The 18,313-nt window shown below is 44.9% G+C and overlaps 1 protein-coding gene across 1 annotated transcript; it reads right to left on the bottom strand.

Moving 5' to 3' along the window:
• Positions 1 to 9,569: 9,569 nt before the first annotated feature.
• On the bottom strand, positions 9,570 to 12,244 carry LOC310761826 (vitelline membrane outer layer protein 1-like; the record flags this gene model as incomplete). Its single annotated transcript, XM_083612023.1, has 3 exons — positions 9,570 to 9,864; positions 10,946 to 11,043; positions 12,074 to 12,244. The coding sequence occupies 3 exons, from the start codon at positions 12,242 to 12,244 to the stop codon at positions 9,570 to 9,572; spliced, it is 564 nt and encodes a 187-aa protein (XP_083468149.1).
• Between the last annotated feature and the right edge of the window lie 6,069 nt (positions 12,245 to 18,313).

The following is an 18,313-nucleotide window of genomic DNA, read 5'->3' as shown; positions in this document are numbered from 1 at the left end:
GATCAATGGGCTAAAGATATCGCACTACGGCTCTAGGATGGTTCCCTCTTTAACATTGCATTGGCCTCCGATACAAAACCAATTCATGCAGGCTTAAGGAATTGAGATCAGGAAGGGACAAAGCTCCAAAAGGGACACACAACTCTTTGGTTAAGATTTATTGTTAGTTAAGTTTCATGCCAACAAACCATTAGAACACAGGCAGGATGAAGCCCAGGTGATTCAGTCACAGCAGAAGAACCTGACATCATTAAGTGCTGTGCTATCACCTGGAGCTGGAGCCTCCACCTTTGTTTGGATTCCACAGATGGCACCAGCGGTGCAGTGCTTGCTCCACTGGCCATAAGTACCAAAGGTGGGGGACTCGCCCGCCAGTATACCACCATCTCCACAGCTGAACTGGATGTTGTTGGCTGCTGTATCATCAGCTGGCCCTTTTGGGGATTCAACATTCAGAGCGAAGGCGACCAGGTAGCCTCTGGGGCATTCCTTAACCTCTGTCCACTCTCCCCACGTGCAAAAAAAAAAAAGACAATATGATAATGTCTGCCTCTCTGGAAATACGACCCAAATTGGAATGATTTGCTTTCCACCACGAAAGTCAAGAGGGCAGTTGCCTCCTTAGATTTTTAAAAGGCGTCTTTTGTAGACCTCATCAGGTATAGTGTGTCTACCAAACCTCAACTTCTAAGTAGGGCTGTGTGTTGTAATGCCTGGAGTAGGTGGATCTCCCCTGTGCCACCCGGGGTTCACCCACACCACACCCTCCCAATCTGCCCCTGGAAGATGGAGCTAGAGAATCTTTAAAGGGGTTTTGAACCCAAATCTTCTGTTAAGAATGGGACTGTTTTTTAAGGTCAGGGTGAATCGGTGCCATGTAGCATTGCTGCTCTTGCCTAACAGATGTTAAGCAGAACGACCTCATTTTGCGTGCTGCTGCTGCTGCTTCATGCTTTTCCTTACCTTTGTACTCTGTTGTTGCAGCCTCTTTTCTCTTTGTTATGTGGGGCTTGGGTTCCTCTGAAATTTGGAAGGCAACCTAGAGTTGGTATCCTTAGAGTCTGAGAGCTAAGAATGAGGATGATAGACCCTGACATTATCCTGCCCTGGTGCTGAAACATAATAGATTTCAGCCAGACCCTCACATCATCACTTTCCAAGCAGCAAAGAGAAAAATCAAGAAGATGCTTACGGTCCGACAGTGGATTGTACAAATCCACCACTACTGCAATGGAGACGGATGCCATTGAGGGAAGTATCATCACCAGTCAATCCTCGTTTTCTCTCTGTCTGGTGCAAATGAGAGAAAGAGACTGCAATAAAGCTGTTTTTGCAAGCTAGGACTCTGTTTTATATTCTTTATTGAAAAATAAAAAGTACAAAATTACAAGTGCACAGAGTAAGATCAGGCACAAAAAGGAAGAAACAAGAAATAGTACCCATGTAGAAAACAAAACGGAAAAAAGATATTGTGTATGTTACAAAAGGGGGGGTGTTATTGTAGTTAATCAAACTAGTCTGAATTTTCCAAAGTAGTAGCTTGCAACATGAATAAGCAGTTATCTGTTCATAATTAAGTAAAGGGTAAAGGTACCCCTGCCCGTACGGGCCAGTCTTGCCAGACTCTAGGGTTGTGCGCTCATCTCACTCTATAGGCCGGGAGCCAGCGCTGTCCACAGACACTTCCGGGTCACGTGGCCAGCGTGACAAGCTGCATCTGGCGAGCCAGCGCAGCACACGGAACACCGTTTACCTTCCCGCTGGTAAGCGGTCCCTATTTGTCTACTTGCCCCCGGGGGTGCTTTCGAACTGCTAGGTTGGCAGGCGCTGGGACCGAACGACGGGAGCGCACCCCGCCGCGGGGATTCGAACCGCCGACCATGCGATCGGCAAGTCCTAGGCACTGAGGTTTTACCCACAGCGCCACCCGCGTCCCACTGTTCATGTCCCTAATTGTGTACAAGTATTACTGGTTCTGGATTGAGATTTACATTCTGAGCTGCATCAAAAGACAGTAGCTTTTTGGTGCAACCAGTCCAATGGGCCCCAAGTAAGCAAACTTAATAGGGGAAAAATGATCTTGCTAATGGCTGCCTAAGGCATCCTCAATTCCTCTCTTATGTCTTCATGTGCTACAGCAGGTTTCCTCCAGTTTGTGAAGTTAGGGTTGCCATATTATTTCAAGAAGTAAGAATCCAAACACAAAAAGTTGTTGAGCTTTTTTGAGGAAAGTTGTTGAAATCCTGGACATGTCAGCGAAAATCTGGATTTATGGCAACCCTCCTAGAAAGCACCAGAACTGATCTGGGTTGCTTCCACAGTAACAGTTTAGTCTGTATTTTCCAGTTGGGTGCTCACTTTTCAGGAAGATAAACCTGACCACAATATTGCCAGCTCATTGCACTCCAAACTTTTCTGTATCCTTGTCCCTTTTTCCTCCAGTCCATCCAGTTTTCTTTTATGTAAAATACAACTCACTCTAAGCCTCTCCAGTATGGATTGACAAAGTGGCATGGAGACTTTTTAGAGCTATTAAATCTTTAAGCATGGCAGTCAAAACTTCAAAGCACATTGCAGGCAGCAATATACAAGTAATGGGTTCAGAAAGAAAGATGGGAAGCAACTTAATATATATATATATTACATTATTGTGACTATTCCTTGGGATCGGGGTATCGAAAAGAAGATATAGATAAGCCTTTACCTTCAGTGAGAACCCGTATGCGTGGCCTTTGGGACAGGATTCAATTTTTCCCCATTCTCCCCACTGCCCACCATTGGGCACAATGAGGATTGAATTATAGTTTCGATCTCCTGCCTCACAGAGGTGGTAGGTGAGGAACAAGAAGACCACAGCACTGGTAGAGAGATCCATGGCAGGTGGACTGCACCAGATTGAGCTGCAAAAACTGAATGGAAGAATAACAGGCTTGAGAATTTATTCCCCAGAAAGTGTGGTTCCCTCTCCTCTGCTGAAAATCTTCCTGAATCTTGTGTTTCCCCCAGGAGAGAAGTGTGATTACTTCAGCTTGGACTAAGTGCCTCCAACATCAGAGATACACACTTTAGGAACACAGGAAATTGCCTTATTCAAAGCCAGGCTATTGGTTATCTAGCTTAGTTCTGTCTACACTAGAGCTACGCTCCAAAGTTTCAGACAGGGGACTTCCCAGCCCTACTAGGAGATGCTGGGACCTCCTGCAACACTGATCTACAAATTTTTACATGGAAAGGGCATAGCCTTACAGCGCCCATTAGGCCAACCTTCCCCACCCTGGTATATTCCATATGAACCGGACTGCAACTCCCATCATCCCCAGCCAGCAAACACGGTGCTGGTTCCAGCTGATGGGAATTGTAGTCCAGAACATCTAGAGATCACAAGGTCGGGGGATGCTGCCATAGATTTGCAACACTTCCAAAGGAATGCATTGTTAAATACCCTGAAATCTTTTGTGAAAAGCGGGGTACACTTTTCACAAAAAGTAGGGCCTAATACCACTAACAAGAATGCTTGCCTGGATCCCCACTGGTTACTGGCTACTGATCAGGCTTCTGTAATTCTGGCCATGTTGCAACCCTTGTCTTCCCTTACCAAACTTCTCAGAGCAGAGCAAGGTAGTTCTTCTAACTGTCTCTCAGCTGCCAGGCAGAATGAAAGCGTCCTTGAGCCGGAAATATGAATGTGAGCCGGGGATTTAAAGGGGGCAGGACAATGAAGTGTAGGAACTCTCTGTCCTGAGCAACACCTCCTCTGAGCCATCACAAAGCAGAGCATTGGGAAGGCTATGAAATCTTCTTTATCCTGCCCCCACCCCCATTACCAGTGCCTTTAGGAAATGCACTGGGTTCCACAACCAGAACCCATTTGCCTGTGAGAGTGGGGAGGGCTGTCGGAAGGGTGAGGACATCATGTCAGAGGTGGTAGGTGAGGAACAGGAAGACCACAGCACTGGTAGAGAGATCCATGGCAGGTGGACTGCACCAGATCGAGCTGCAAAAACTGAGTGGAAGAATAACAGCCTTGAGAATTTATTCCCCAGAAAGTGTGGTTCTCTCTCCTCTGCTCAAAATCTTCCTGAATCTTGTGTTTCCCCCTGGAGGGAAGTGTGATTACTTCTGGTTGATGAGTAAAACCAATTAATGTCTTTTCTGACTACACTTCTGATTTCAATAGACAACTCACAGTTGCTGGACATTGGGGCTACATCAATTCCTCAAACAGAAAGGCAAGGCAGGATGGCAAGAATTGTGCCAGATTGGTAACCGCTGATGTAAGCTAACTAACTAAAATCTGCAGCTTCCGGTTCTGTTCTGCCTTAATGGAGGAAGACCCCACGACAGCAAAAGATTGTTGGCGAAGGAAAAACAAAGATGATTGAGGGTAATTATCCTTGCAAATTCCCCCCAGGGACAGGGAGAAATAGGCTTCACTCACAGTTCGCCTCTTTACCCAGGCTCCCGCCAGGGAGGTGCTGAGTGCAAAAGCACTTTGCCTGCAGAAAACCCTCCAATGCCGCCATTAAGAAGCAGAGGTTATTATTGGATTGTAATTGAAAAGTAATAAAAATATTATTTTTAAAAAACTAACTAAGATGTGCATTTCTTACCCACCCTTTGCCCTTGCTAAAATGTCTCTCCTATGGAAACTCCCTCCATTTCTGTTTTATAGACTTGCAACCCTTCAAAAGAAATGCATATTTAAATACCCTAAAAACCTGTGTGGAAAGTGGGGTACACTTTTCACAATAGGGCCTAATGCCAAGAGCAAAAATACTTGGCTGAATCCCCCACCCAGCTCTACTTCACTCAAGTCTGACAGTTGACCAGGCCTACATCATTCTGGCTACATTGCAACCCTTACCTTTCTTTGCCCTCACTTGGAGTTCTACTTACCGTCTCTCAGCTGCCAATTACTCTACGGGCAGAAAGAGATAGTCCATAAACTGAGTAATGAAACATGGATGTAAGCAGGGAATTTAAAGGGGACAGCATAATGAAATTTAGGAACTCTCTGTCCTGAGCAACACCTCCCATGCTCCACTGATCCATCATGGAGCAGAGCAGGCGGAGAGGGCTATGAAGTCTTCCTGGTCCTGTGCTTTCCTCACCTCTATTACCAGTGGCTTTTAGGAAGTTCCTGCACAAGCAGAAACCATTTGCCAGGAGGAGTGGAGAGAGCTATCGGAAGGGTGAGGACATCATTTCAAGGCCAAAGACCAGGACCGTACAATCTGCTTTAGAACAGGGTTTGGCAAACTGTCACTCTTCAGCTACATGCTGGTCCTCAGCCTAATTGCCACAAGTCCTCAAGCAGGGAGTTCAGACTTCCAGCAAAAGTGATGTTTCCTTCTCATGGGAAACCACTAGGCATGGAGGAAATGGGGGGGGGGAGGGCAACGCATACAGAAGAGGGTGTCAGAGAGAGGAAAAAGAAGGTGTCTTGTACCTTGATAACTGTAGCTCCACTGTGTGTATATTTTAACTTTCTCAAAGAGAGAGTTACAATTCCCTCATCAATCTGCTGTTCACAAAAGCATTCAGGTAAAGCCATGACAGTTCACTTGGTAGAAATCTGATATATCTTTGTAGTGTAAATATATCCACAGAATACCAGAACTGCTGAAGTTCACCCTCAGCTTCATAGTATCCTTCAGAATTTTACAGGAAGCCGCACTGTGAGGTCTGTTAGAGACCTGCAAAGACCTGTTGGAGGATATAAACAATCATGCAGAAGAAAGGCCAATGTAGAGCTGCCAAGTCTTTAAAAATGTTTATGAGGAGTGGGGAGATGGTGGCATGAGGCAAGCACTTCCTATCCTGATGCAGAAATGACTATCCCTACAAGCCATAAAAATGGGCCAAGATATACCACACTTGGTGCCTTTTGGTTTGGAAAGTCAGCAAGCACCACTTCAGCGAATGAAAACAATATTGCCCACTACTTTTGTTTGAATGGAAGGAACTTTGGAACACATCTGGACAAGGAAGCAGACCTGAAAAACATGGTGCCTACTCGGGATAAAAAGCACTCCAACGGAACAACAGCAAGAGCTGCAACAGCTTTAGTGAATGCTTTGAAGGAAGAAATGTCTCTGCAATTGATGTCTAAACAGGAGCATATGAATACATGGATGGACATTCTGGAAGCAAATTTTGGGAATATTTAAACAAAGGTGGAGGATAATGAAACAATGATCCATTCACATGGACATCAGAAATCTGTTTGTGCAATGGGACTTTTCGTTTCTTTTCTTCTTCCGCCAGCTCCTCATCCCCCCCTAAAAATCTGCTCTGGAGGGTTCCCCAACCCTTTGGAGCACCTGTTGAGGTTCTGCAGGGGATGCAAAGGGAGGAAAGGAAGTCCCATTGCTCAAGGGAGTGTTCTCCACTCGAGTACATCCATGACCTTTAATTTCTAAAACAGATTATTGACTCTAGAAAACTGGCTAATCCAAATACCAAAGCTAACTGCTGAAACTAACTGCTGCTTGAAGGCAAGCACTGAAACAAATTGCTGAACTGTCCACTTCACCATTTTTTTTTGCTGAAATGAATCATTCATTGAAATGAATTTTTATCAGCTTAATCTGATACACTATAACCTTACAGGGCGGGAGGTAGTCTTGTGTCCATTATCCATGATCTTCCTGTTAGATTAACTGAAGTGAGTTATACGTGGGGTGACTTTGAAAACCGTACAGAAAGTTCTGCATGGGGTATCAAGGCTCTTAAAGGGCTTGTGTACAATTTCACTATATTGCACTAGTGATTTATTGTCTACTCCTTAAATGGCCTGGGAGCAGCTTACCTCAAGGATCACCTCCTCCCAGGTCTACTTACCTGTTGGGTGTAGTGAAGGGTTAACCTTCTGTGCCTCGAGCCTGAGAGGAGGCCCGTACAAGGGAAGTACGCCAGGATGTGATGAAAGCAGCTTGGAATGCTGTGATCTGAGTGGAAAGCGAAAGCAGTTCTGTTGCGTCGCTGCAAGCTGAGAGAGAAGGACGTAGGCAAAATGCAGCTACACTCTGATGGCTGTCATGGATTGTAAATACGCTGTTTTGTTCCCAATACAGAGGTATTAGGATAGAAGAAACGTCTGGACTTTTTTACTGCCCTTTCACACACAGACGCTGTGTAATTCTGCTAATTGCTTTATGACTGCTCCAAAGCCTCACTACGTATACAGAAGCTGCAGAGACTCGCAGGGGAGCGTGGCTGGGCGCCAAACAATAAAGCAATAAATCTATCGGAAGATTACCTGCACCCCGATATCATCATCAGAGGCTCTCTTCCAGTGCTCCTGGATACAGGGTCTTATAGGTGGTGGCAGCCTAGTTATGAAATGCCTTCCCTGAAAAGGCTGACCTGGTGCCATCTTTGTGGTCTTTATTGTCCGAAGTTTTAAAACTGAACCTTTGTATTCACAGGGTTTTAGATGTGTGCTGTATGTTTTTTAGTGGTGTTGTATATTCATCTTCATATTGGCTTATGCTTCGCTATTGAAACTGTTGCTATTTAAAGCTGGACTGTGGTGGCTGCTTCTATTGAGATATATTTTATTGATTAAATCTGTTTGCCCAGAGCAACACAAAGTGACTTACAACCAGCCATTAGTGCACTTTAGGAAGCAATCCTATGTTTCTTAGAGGGCATCGCCATGTCCCAGTTCTCTTTTGGCAACATCTCTTTATTTCACTTTAGTAAGCTGTTGTGCCACGACCACAAGAGGTGAATGTTTCACCTTGTCACCCCTAGTTTGCTCACACACACTCTGACACACATGCTGCCTGTATCTCCTCTTCCTGCTCCTCTCACAGCTGATAAGAAGGGACACACTCTGCCAAGAGGGTGGCAGTCTAGGTCACTCAGCTACAACAGCCGTTTACCAGTGCAGCAAACGGAAGAGGGGAAAACTTCTATTCTGGCCACCTGAGCATTTGGGACCACAGATGTGATCATGAATCCACTACTCCACTGCTTTCTAACCATAGTCTTGATTGCTGTCCTTCAGGACTCAGAAGAAAATAACATAACATATCCATTCATCAATCCTGTAATGGTTATATGGGGTAGCTCGTGCGTAAGTTGCCGCCACTCCTGGCTAGGTTGCCTGGTTAAACCTTTTCCTGGCTGGACAGCCCTTCACTTCGTGGCTGTTTCAGTCGCTAGCAGAATCCGTCAGTGGGCGTTTCTTGAACTTCTTCCAGCAAAGAAGTTCTTTGACGCCAAGTCTACGCCTACTTTCCCTGCGCGGAAGTCTTCTGAGCAGGGTGGTTGTGGGTAGCGGAGGACCTGTGCTCTCCTCGCTGGTCTCCGGCGAAGAGTCTTGGAGCCCCCTCTCCGATTCCCCCGTCCGCCCCCCTTTATCCCTGGTGTCACGCTGATTTCCTTCCCCAGCCGATGAGTTCCCTCTCTCCCTGCTGGGCCCTTCTCCGGCATCACTTGGGAGCCTTGCCTCCACTTCTGGCTCCAATGTCAGTTCCCTGACAAATCCCTATATGACAGGAGCAGGGAAGCAATTTTGCCCCAAGGTGTAGATTGGAATGTGGCCATTCTTCCATGGGTGGATGGGGCCAAAAGCAGAATAAAAATCCAAATAAATAAATAGAAATAGAAAATAAATAAAATCCACAGGCACACACATAGAGAGAGAAAGAGGCAGGCAGACAAGTATACATGCACACATTCAGAAAGCCAGAGATCCCTTTCCCTAACCTTTAAGAATAAAAAACACCTTTTTACTCTCCAAGAGAAAGCAGAGTCTTTTCTCTGGTTTCAGCATTGTGCATAGATTGAAGGTAAGTGAAATGCTGTGTGCACTTTAAGAGTAAAGGCAGTTGCAACCTCCTCCACCACACTCCTGGAGTAGGAATATGTATAAATGTTGCCTTCTACTCTCAAATAACAGCCTGAGGCTTATCTCTGAGCTGAGCACTGTCAGGCAGAGTGCTAAAATTCGGGATAAGACTCTGCTTGCACTTTGAGCTCTTGGTGGTGCTTGGTGCCAGGGGTGCCAACTTGAATACAATATGGGGGGAGGCAGGTAAGCTCCACCCCACATAATTGATCACATGATGCACATCATTAGAATGGCATTGCCCATCAACTTGGGGGGGGAGTGACCCCCTTTAATAGTTTATGGGAGAGGTGAAGGGACCTCGGCCCTTAGCAGCTGACTGCTATGCTTGGTGCTCAGATTCCTTCAAATCCTCAAATCTTACCGCATGGTGCTTAGATCAGACATAAAAGATCTCTGTGCCTGAGATGGCTGGTGATTGGCAAGTGGGTGCAATTTGTTCAAAGCAACCTCATGGAACAAGCTGAGAGGCTGGTGGGCCTGGCAAGATCAATGGGCTAAAGATATCGCACTACGGCTCTAGGATGGTTCCCTCTTTAACATTGCATTGGCCTCCGATACAAATCCAATTCATGCAGGCTTAAGGAATTGAGATCAGGAAGGGACAAAGCTCCAAAAGGTACACACAACTCTTTGGTTATGATTTATTGTTGGTTAAGTTTCATGCCAATAAACCATTGGAACACAGGCAGGATGAAGCCCAGGTGATTCAGTCACAGCAGAAGAACCTGACATCATTAAGTGCTGTGTTATCTGAATTTTCAGAGTAAGCCTCCACCTTTGATTGGAACCCGCAGATGGCACCAGTGGGGCAGCGCTTGCTCCAGCGGCCATAAGTACCGAAGTCAGTGGACTCGCCCTCCAGTACAGTCCCATCTCCACATCTGAACTGGATGTTGTTGGCTGCCGTATCATCACCTACCCATTGTGGGCCTTCCACCTTCAGAGTGAAGGCAACCAGGTAGTCCTTGGGGCATACTTTAATCTTTGTCCACTTTCCCAACCTGGAAAAAGAAAAAAAAGACAATATGGTAATGTCTGCCTCTCTGGAAATACGACCCAAATTGGAATGATTTGCTTTCCAACACGAAAGTCAAGAGGGCAGTTGCCTCCTCAGATTTTTAAAAGGCATCTTTTGTAGACCTCATCAGGTATAGTGTGTCTACCAAACCTCAACTTCTAAGTAGGGCTGTAGGTGGATTTGCCCTGTGCCACCCAGGGTCCACCCATACCACACCCTCCCAATCTGGCCCTGGAAGATGGAGCTAAAGAATCTTTAAAGGGGTTTCAAACCCCAATCTTCTGTTAAGAATGGGGTTGTTTTGTAAGGTCAGGGTACATCGGTGCCACGTAGCATTTTCTACTCTTGCCTAATAGATGCTAAGCAGAACGGCCTGATTCTGTGTGCTGCTGCTGCTTCTTCATGCAGTCCAGTGACCAGCACCATGCAGGATGGAATCCACTAAGTTAAGTGGTAACAACTTTCCTGCAAGAAAGCCACACGCAAGGCAGCACCGGCACCCCACAAGATCAAGGTCTCTGCTAAACAGCTGTTGAGTAGAGGCATTGATCTTTTTAGGCCAGTGCATCCGGCAGGATGGAGAGCTGCAGTATTGTGCCTACTTTCTCTCAGGAAGGCACAGCCACTGGTTAGGTAGGTCTTGGCCTTTTCATACTCAGCCTGCCTCTCCTTCCTGCCTGAGGTCCTGACCCCTGACAGTCACAGATATTCATGAGGACCTGGCAGAGAAGCCTGGGGGACCACATTTGACCCCTAGGCTTGAGGTTCCCCACTCTCAGGATAGATGGTGGTTTCCTCTTGCTCTCTCTTTCCTTGGCATGTGTGGTCCTCAGGAAGAAACACTGCTTTTCCTTTCCTTTGTACTCTTTTGTTGCAGTCTCTTTTCTCTTTCTTATGTGGGGCTTGGGTTCCTCTGAAATTTGGAAGGCAACTCAGAGAGCTAAGAATGAGGATGATAGACCCTGACATTATCCTGCCCTGGTGCTGAAACATAATAGATTTCAGCCAGCCCCTCACATCATCACTTTCCAAGCAGCAAAGAGAAAAATCAAGAAGGTGCTTACGGTCCAACAGTGGATTGTACAATTGCACCAGTACTGCAATAGAGACGGATGCCATTGAGGGCAGTATCATCAACAGTCAATCCTTGCATTTCCTGTACCTGGTGGAAAAGAGAGAAAGAGACTGCAATAAAGCTGTTTTTGCAAGCTAGGACTTTTATATTTTATATTTTATATTCTTTATTGAAAAATAAAAAGTACAAAATTACAAGTGCACAGAGTAAGACCAGGCACAAAAAAGAAAAAGAAAAAAGAAATAGTACCCATGCAGAAAACAAAACAGAAAAAAGATATTGTGTATGTTACAAAATGGGAGGTTGTAATTGTAGTTAACCAAACTAGGACTCTGACAACACTCACATTCAGACTGCGTCTGCAGTCTGAATTTTCCAAAGTACTAGCTTGCAACCTAAAGAAGCAGTTATCTGTTCATAATTACATGTCCCTACTTGTTGGGAAGCGGGTTGCCCTGTGGGTTAAACTACAGAGCCTAGGACTTGCTAATCAGTAGGTAGGTGGTTCGAATCCCCGCAATGGGGTGAGCTTCCGTTGCTCGGTCCCTGCTCCTGCCAACCTAGCAGTTCAAAAGCACCTCAAAGTGCAAGTAGATAAATAGGTACCGCTCCGGCGGGAAGGTAAACGGCATTTCCGTTCGCCGCTCTGGTTCACCAGAAGCGGCTTAGTCATGCTGGCCACATGACCCGGAGGCTGTACACCGGCTGTACACACTGTATTTTCCAGTTGGACACTCACTTTTCAGGAAGATAAACCTGACCACAATATTGCCAGCTCACTGTACTCCAAACTTTTCTGTATCCTTGTCCCTTTTTTCCTCCAGGCCAGATTCATGGTAGTTTTCTTTTATGTAAAATGCAATTCACTCTAAGCCTCTCCAGTGTGGATTGACAAAGTGGCATGGCGACTTTTTAGAGCTATTAAATCTTTAAGCATGGCAGTCAACACTTCAAAGCACCTTGCAAACAGTAATATGCAGGCAATGGGTTCAGAAAGAAAGATGGAAAGCAACTATATATATATATATATATATATATATATATATATATATATTACATTATTGTGACTATTCCTTGGGATCAGGGTATCAAAAAGAAGATATAGATAACCCTTTACCTTCAGTGAGAATCCGTATGCATGTCCTGAGGGACAGAATTCAATTTTTCCCCATTCTCCCCACTCCCCGCCATTGGACACCATGAGGACTGAATTATAGCGTCGATGTTCTGCCTCACAGAGGTGGTAGGTGAGGAACAGGAAGACCACAGCACTGGTAGAGAGATCCATGGCAGGTGGACTGCACCAGATCGAGCTGCAAAAACTGAATGGAAGAATAACAGCCTTGAGAATTTATTCCCCAGAAAGTGTGGTTCTCTCTCCTCTGCTCAAAATCGTCCTGAATCTTGTGTTTTCCCCCGGAGGGAAGTGTGATTACTTCTGGTTGATGAGTAAAACCAATTAATGGCTTTTCTGACTACAGTTCTGATTTCAAAAGACAACTCAGAGTTGCTGGACACTGGGGCTAGAGCAATTCCTCAAACAGAAAGGCAAGGCAGGATGGCAGGAATTGTCTGATGTAAGCTAAGTAACTAATATGTGCAGCTTCCAGTTCCATTCTGCCTTTCAGGAAGCAGACCCCATGGCAGTGGGAGACTGTTGGCAAAGGAAAAATAAAGATGGTTGAGGGTAATTATCCTTGCAAATTCCTCCTAGGGACAGAGGGGAATAGGCTTCACTCGCAGTTCGTCTCAGTACCTGGCTCTCGCTCCGGCATAGCAGGGAGGTGCTGAGTGCAAAAGCACTTTGCCTGCTGAAAACCCTCCATTGCCTCCATTAAGAAGCAGAGGTTCTCCTGTTAATTAGAGCTTAATTGGACTAAAGTACAGGCACACGCTAGAAGAGATGAGATCACAAACCGTAGAACAAAACCAACTACAACGACTTTAAGGTTAAAACTTGAGAGAAGACTTCATCTGGTGCAAAAGATGGTGTGGGGGAGGGGAGCCTACGGCTTCTTTATTTAAAGTTTTCTTCTCTACATTTATGATTCATCAGCCCTCCTCTGAGTGTTAGTTCAAATTATATTTGTTCAAGCGAGGATGGAAGAAATTGGATTATAGATATGGAATATAACATTAGATGGAACTGGGGTGGGGGAGGAGAAAGGGAGGGAAGCTCTATTTTGCAAAAAGTTTACGATGAAAACATAGAGCTAACTCTTCCCCATCCTTTATTATTTACAAAGTGAACTGAATAACTGAAGGACTTGGAGTTTAATTTAATTGGAAGTGTAATTGCTCATATATCTTCAGTTGGAAGGGAGGATGAAAGGAGTCTGTGAACTTGCCAAGGAACTGATAAGGTTCATTACTGAGTCATCTGCAGTTCAACAGACCACTCTTCTACCCAGGCTGAGAGGAAAAATGGTAAAGATGGGTTATTTATTGGGACAGAGTGACTTTTGCAGCTGTTGTTAAAGTTGCAAAACAATGAAGCATGGGACAGAGCAACAGAGAAATTTCTAGAACAACAATGAGATATCAGTTCTGCCCAAGGCATGATGGATAACAGCAACAACCGGGGGAAAGAAAGACATAATATCTTACAAGGACAGGAAGAAAAACCACGGACAGAATAATTGCCACACACAGGAAGAACAAAGATATAGATATAGTTTAAGTTTTTCACTTGTACATTTATAAATCATTTAATGTGTCAACACAAATAGAAATTATTAATATTGCAGTTGTTATATAATAATAATAATAATAATAATAATAATAATAATAATAATAATAATAATAATAATATCTTTATTGTCATTGCCCCCTCTCAGGGACAACGAAATTACTTGACTGCCTATATAACCCTAACCCTATATAAGGGATTATTGTTATTATGACCGGGATGCAATGAAAATTAATAAGATTTTGGAATGGAAAAATAAAGCAAACAATCAAGCCATCAATTCTAGCACGTGTGGGGCCACTTTAACTAAATTACAATCATACCTCGGGTTACAGACGCTTCAGGTTGGGTGATTTCGGGATACAGACGCACCAAAACCCGGAAGTACCAGAAACACTAGATTGTGCTTTGCGCGTGCTCAGAAGTACCTAATCACAACCCATGCGTGCGGAGACGAGGCGCTGAGGGTTGCGGATGCTGCGGGTTGCGAACATGCCTCCCGCACAGAACACATTCACAACCCAAGAGTACACTGTAATTTGATATTTAAATTATTGATATCAATAATTGTATTATAAACTGGTATTGTTATAATGAGGCTATTATTGGATTGTAGATGAAAATAATAAAAATATTATGGGGGGGCTAAAATGTGCATTTCTTACTCACCCTTTGCCCATGCTAAAAGGTCTCTCCTATGCAAACTCCCCCCATTTCTGTTTTATAGACTTGCAACCCTTCAAAAGAAATGCATATTTAAATACCCTGAAAAAATTTGCGAAAAGTGAGGTACATTTTCACAAAAAGGGCCTAATACCAAGAGCAAGAATACTTTGGCTGAATCCCCCACCCAGCTCTACTTCACTTAAGTCTGACAGTTGACCAGGCCTACATCATTCTGGCTACATTGCAACTCTTGCCTTTCTTTGCCCTCACATGGAGTTCTGCTTACCGTCTCTTAGCTGCTAATTACTCTACAGGCAGAAGGAGAGAGTCCATAAACTGAGCAATGAAACATGGACGTGAGCAGGGAATTTAAAGGGTTCAGGACAATGAAATGTAGGCACTCTCTGTCCTGAGCAACACCTCCCATGCTCCACTGATCCATCACAGAGCAGAGCAGATGGAGAGGACTATGAAGTCTTCCTGGTCCTGTGCTTACCTCACCCCCATTTCCAGTGGCTTTTAGGAAGTGCCTGCACCAGCAGAAGCCATTTGCAAGGGGGAGTGAGGAGAGCTATCGGAAGGGTGAGGACATCATTTCAGGGACAAAGACCAGGACTGTACAATTGGCTTTAGAACAGGGTTGGGCAAACTGCTGCTCTTGAGCCACATGCGGGTCCTCAGCCTAATTGCCACAAGTCCTCAAGCAGGGAGTTCAGACTTCCAGCAAAAGTGATGTTACCTTTTCATGGGAAACCACTAGGCATGGAGGAAATGGGGGGGGAGGGCAACCCATACAGAAGAGGGTGTCAGAGAGAGGGAAAAGGTATCTTGTATCTTGATAACTGTAGCTCCACTGTGTGTATACTAGTTTTCTCAAAGGGAGAGTTAGTTCCCTCATCAATCTGCTGTTCACAAAACCATTCAGGTGAAGCCATGACAGTTCACCTGATAGAAATGTGATATAACTTTGTGGTGTAGATACCGTATGTCCACAGAACGGCAGAATTTCACCATCAGCTTCATAGTACCCTTCAGACTTTTACAGCAAGCCTCATACTGTGAGGTCTATTAGAGACCTGCAAAGACCTGTTGGAGGACACAAACAATCATGAGAAAGAAAGGCTAATGCACAGCTGCAAAGTCTTTGTTTATGAGGAGTGGGGAGATGGTGGCATGAGGCAAGTGTTTCCTATCCACATACAGCAATGACTATCCCTACGAGCCATAAAAATGGGCCAAGATATACCACACTTGGTGCCTTTAGGTTTGGAAAATCAGCAAGCACCACTTCAGCGAATGAAAGCAATATTGCCCACTACTTTTGTTTGAATGGAAGGCACTTAGGGACACTTAGAGACATCACCTTGCCAACAAATGTCCGTATAATTAAAGCTATGGTTTTCCCAGTAGTGATGTATGGAAGTGAGAGCTGGAACACAAACAAGGCTGATCGCCGAAGAATGGATGCTTTTGAATTATGCTGCTGGAGGAGACTCTTGAGAGTCCCATGGACTGCAAGAAGATCAAACCTCTCCATTCTGAAGGAAATCAGCCCTGAGTGCTCACTGGAAGGACAGATCCTGAAGCTGAGGCTCCAAACTTTGGCCACCTCATGAGAAGAGAAGACTCCCTGGAAAAGACCCTGATGTTGGGAAAGATGGAGGCACAAGGAGAAGGGGACGGCAGAGGACGAGATGGTTGGATAGTGTTCTCGAAGCTACTAACATGAGCTGACCAAACCGCAGGAGGCAGTGGAAGACAGGAGGGCCTGGCACGCTCTGGTCCATGGGATCACGAAAATTCGGACACGACTAAACAACAGCAGCAGCACTTATGTTTGAATGGAAGGCAGTTACGGACACATCCAAACAAGACAGCAGACCTGAAAAACATGGTGCCTACTCGGGATGAAAAGCACTCCAACGGAACAACAAGAGCTGCAACAGCTTTAGTGAATGCTTTGAAGGAAGAAATGTCTCTGCAATTGATGTCTAAACAGAAGCATATGAATATATGGAAGGACATTCTGGAAGCAAAGTTTGGGATTTAAAAACAAAGGTGGAGGATAATGAAACAATGATCCATTCACATGGACATCAGAAATTTGTTTGTGCAATGGGACTTTTCGTTCCTTTTCTTCCTCTGCCAGCTCCTCATCCCCACCTAAAAATCTGCTCTGGAGGGTTCCCCAACCCTTTGGAGCACTTGTTGAGGTTCTGCAGGGGATGCAAAGGGAGGAAAGGGAGTCCCATTGCTCGAGGGAGTGTTCTCCACTCAAGTACATCCATGACCTTTAATTTCTAAAACAGATTATTGACTCTAGAAAACTGGCTAATCCAAATACCAAAACTAACTGCTGAAACTAACTGCTGCTTGAAGGCAATCACTGAAACAAATTGCTGAACTGTCCATTTCACCATTTTTTTGCTGAAATGAATCATTCATTGAAATGAATTTTTATCAGCTTAATCTGATACACTATAACCTTACAGGGCTGGAGGTAGTCTTGTGTCCATTATCCATGATCTTCCTGTTAGATTAACTGAAGTGAGTTATACGTGGGGTGACTTTGAAAACAGTACAGAAAGTTCCACATGCGGTATCAAGGTTCATAAAGGGTTTGTGGACAATTTCACTATATTGCACTAGTGATTTATTGTCTACTCCTTAAATGGCCTGGGAGCAGCTTACCTCAAGGATCACCTCCTCCCAGGTCTACTTATGGATATCATCATCAGAGGCTCTCTTCCAGTGCTCCTGGATTCAGGGTCTTATAAGTGGTGTCAGCCTAGTTATAAAATGCCTTCCCTGGAAAGGCCCACCTGGTGCCATCTTTGTGGTCTTTATTGTCCGAAGTTTTAAAACTGAACCTTTGTATTCATAGGGTTTTTGATGCGTGCTTAATATTTTTTTAGTGATGTTGTATATTCATCTTCACAAAGTGGCTTACAACCAGCCATTAGTGCACTTAAGGGAGCAATCCTATGTTTCTTAGAGGGCATCGCCCTGTCCCAGTTCTCTTTTGGCAACATCTCTTCCCCCACCTCTTCTTTTCACTTTAGGAAGCTGTTGTGCAAACTTCCGGCTTACTGCATTCTGAGGCCTTTTCCTCCTCTTAGCCAGGTGACCTCTGCATCTTCCTAGGGCTGAGCACTATGGGAAGCAGCTCCTCCTAACCCACTTCTGTCTGCCACGACCACAAGAGGTGAATGTCTCGCCTTGTCACCCCTAGTTTGCTCGCACACACTCTGACACACGTGCTGCCTGTATCTCCTCTTCCTGCTCCTCTCACAGCTGATAAGAAGGGACACACTCTGCCAAGAGGGTGGCAGTCTAGGTCACTCAGCTACAACAGCCATTTACCAGTGCAGCAAACAGAAGAGGGGGAAACTTCTATTCTGGCCACCTGAGCATTTGGGACCACAGATGTGATCATGGATCCACTACTCCACTGCTCTCTAACCATAGTTTTGATTGCTGTGCTTTGGGACTCAGAAGAAAATAACATATCCATTCATCAATCCCTATATGACAGGAGCAGGGAAGCGATTTTGCCCCAAGGGGTAGATTGGAATGTGGCCATTCTTCCATGGGTGGATGGGGCCAAAAGCAGAATAAAAATCCAAATAAATAAATAGAAATAGAAAATAAATAAAATCCACAGGCACACACATAGAGAGAGAAAGAGGCAGGCGGACAAGTATACATACACACATTCAGAAAGCCAGAGATCCCTTTCCCTAACCTTTAAGTATAAAAAACAGCTTTTTACTCTCCAAGAGCAAGCAGAGTCTTTTCTCTGGTTTCAGCATTGTGCAAAGATTGAAGGTAAGTGAAATGCTGCCTGCACTTTAAGAGTAAAGGCATTTGCAACCTCCTCCACCACATTCCTGGAGTAGGAATATGTGCAAATGTGGCCTTCAGTGCTGTGGGTTAAACCACAGAGGCTAGGACTTGCCGATCAGAAGGTCGACGGTTCGAATCCCTGTGATGGGGTGAGCT

The sequence above is a fragment of the Podarcis filfolensis genome (genome assembly GCF_964270895.1).
Source record: "Podarcis filfolensis genome assembly, chromosome: 4".
Lineage (NCBI taxonomy): Eukaryota > Metazoa > Chordata > Lepidosauria > Squamata > Lacertidae > Podarcis > Podarcis filfolensis.
This window is presented reverse-complemented; position numbering and strand designations above follow the sequence as displayed.